At 42.3% G+C, this 2127-nt stretch overlaps 1 protein-coding gene across 1 annotated transcript; it reads left to right on the forward strand.

Annotated features, from left to right (window-relative positions):
- Positions 1-347: 347 nt before the first annotated feature.
- PHALS_07323 (uncharacterized protein) lies at positions 348-747 on the forward strand (the record flags this gene model as incomplete). The annotated part of the gene is made up of 2 exons (XM_024720768.1): positions 348-548; positions 619-747. 2 exons carry the CDS (start codon positions 348-350, stop codon positions 745-747), a joined length of 330 nt encoding a protein of 109 aa, XP_024585934.1.
- Between the last annotated feature and the right edge of the window lie 1380 nt (positions 748-2127).

A 2127-nucleotide genomic window follows, 5' to 3' on the forward strand; every position in this document is an offset into this window, starting at 1 on the left:
TATTCTCAACAAATTTGAGCAAAGAATTGAGGAGCTCTTCCGTGATCTCACCCTTCATTTCTAGCTTTTTAAGCATACCAGTATGCAAAGCAGAATCAAGGGCTCCCATCAACTCCGATTGCTCACCTTTAGGACGTTTTAGCTTAGCAATGAACTTAGCAAATCTCGTCTTCAACTGCTCGGCATCTATTTCAGCTGCCGGATGCCTATTTTTGTCTGCAACCGGAGTCTTATGCTCGTCTTTGACAAAAGCATGGGTTTGATCATGATCAAGGGCTGCTTCAACGCCGCCAGTTAAATGCCTGCCAGGGTCTTCGTGATCTGACGGATGTAATGAGTGAACAGCAATGTCGGGCGCGATTGGGTCGATGGACGATGTGGAGAAAGTACTATGGGCTTCACCGCGCAAAGAACGACTGAAAGCCACTTCATGGTCGACAGCACGCACACTTGCTGAAACCTCGATGTTTTCGGTCGTCGGTGATGTAAACGAAGGTTTATCAGTGTCGACGACGGTAGAGACCGCATTGGACTTTTTCACGAAGATGGTAAGAGTGACGGCAGAAGCCAACCCCGACAGCCGCATGTTTGAGATATGAACAGTGTTCTATGGCGAAGACGTCAAATTCAGAAATGAAGCTTCAAAGTTTAAGAATGTTACGAGCCCGCATGTCGACATACTTACGCCATGAAGCTTCGAAGTTTAAGAATTTTACGAGCCTGCATGTCGACATACTTACGCCATGAAGCTGGTAAGTTATCCGGTCAAATATCCACGAATCATCTATTTGCGGCGCCCATCATCAGAATACTGTACATATACAAACGGATATCGACCATTTGGGCAAGGAGCAAATTAGCCGACTTGCAGTTAAATGGTCGCTTTCAAGAACAGCACAGTCACATTTTCACAGTGCAGGCATACCGCATATCCGACGCTGCCTAGCCAACGTTTAATGTTATTGTTTGGACACGAAATGGATGCTGTCCAATTTTCTCACCAGATCAGCATTTAGCATTCGTTTGTACTTTGCTTATAACTACGAAAGCCTTTTATTGGCTTAGAAGGTATGTCTATCCAGATTTTTGGTAAGTATTATCTAACTTTTGTTTGTTTTCTGAGGCACAAAAGCGACAGCGTACATCAAATTGCACAATTAGGCTATACGCAGTTGTTTATAATTGTTGCACATTGCATATTTGTGTGCTATGTGATGGAAATGCTTCATCTTTGTGCCCAAGATACGTAATGATACGCTTGCTCTCAATCCCTTTTATGCGAGCGCTCAGCTGAATCAGAATCATTGTAGAAGTGGTACTTTGAGCAGAAATGCAATCGATCAGGAATTTTCTGGTGTAAATGTTATTTTACTGTGCTGTACAAGAGGCAAGCAAAGGCATGTAGTGGTCATTTGAGATTGTACACATGTCCTGGGATGTCCACGCAGGCAAGGAAGGCACCTTCTGTTCTGTAAAAATTTAGCAAAAAAATGTATGACAGACAAAAAATAGGTCTCATCAGTGTAGCATTAGATCAGAGATGCGACCTAGTCTGTCAGAAAAGCATGTTGTTAAAGTCGCGATACGCGCCAAGAATTTTATGATATAGATGATGCAAGCTTAAGAAGCATCCCCGATTTTAAGTGCAAATCTTAAAAATGAAATTGAGAGAAAAGCATCCTGGGCAAAAAAGACATACTTCTGAGGAATTCTACTGTATATGGAAAAGATTCACTAGCCTTCGTATGACGTCAAAAATAGCAAAGGAACGCAAGTTTGTATGGTTGATCTAAAATCTCAATTTCGTCTGCTACACGAGCAATCAAATAGCAAGGATTTACTGCAAAAGGTAATACAAATACGCGAGATGTGATACAAGTGTGTTCTAAACACTAAAAATACGAGACCTGGTAAAATTACCGAGTGTAGCCATTCTTGGTTCACCGTTACATTGAGGGCGTGTGCCATGGAGATGGAGGAACTAAAGCAGAAGTGATTGATTAACGGCAAGGAGGCTGTGCGAGCAATCAAAGATGTTGCACTAGCACAAGGGAAGTGTGCAATCTTATATATCAATATCTGCATCGCTGTAGCATCAGTATCTGATGTGACCTTGTTTAGTGACTA

Source organism: Plasmopara halstedii, assembly GCF_900000015.1.
Source record: "Plasmopara halstedii genome assembly, contig: Scaffold_3109, whole genome shotgun sequence".
In the NCBI taxonomy this organism is placed as follows: domain Eukaryota; phylum Oomycota; class Peronosporomycetes; order Peronosporales; family Peronosporaceae; genus Plasmopara; species Plasmopara halstedii.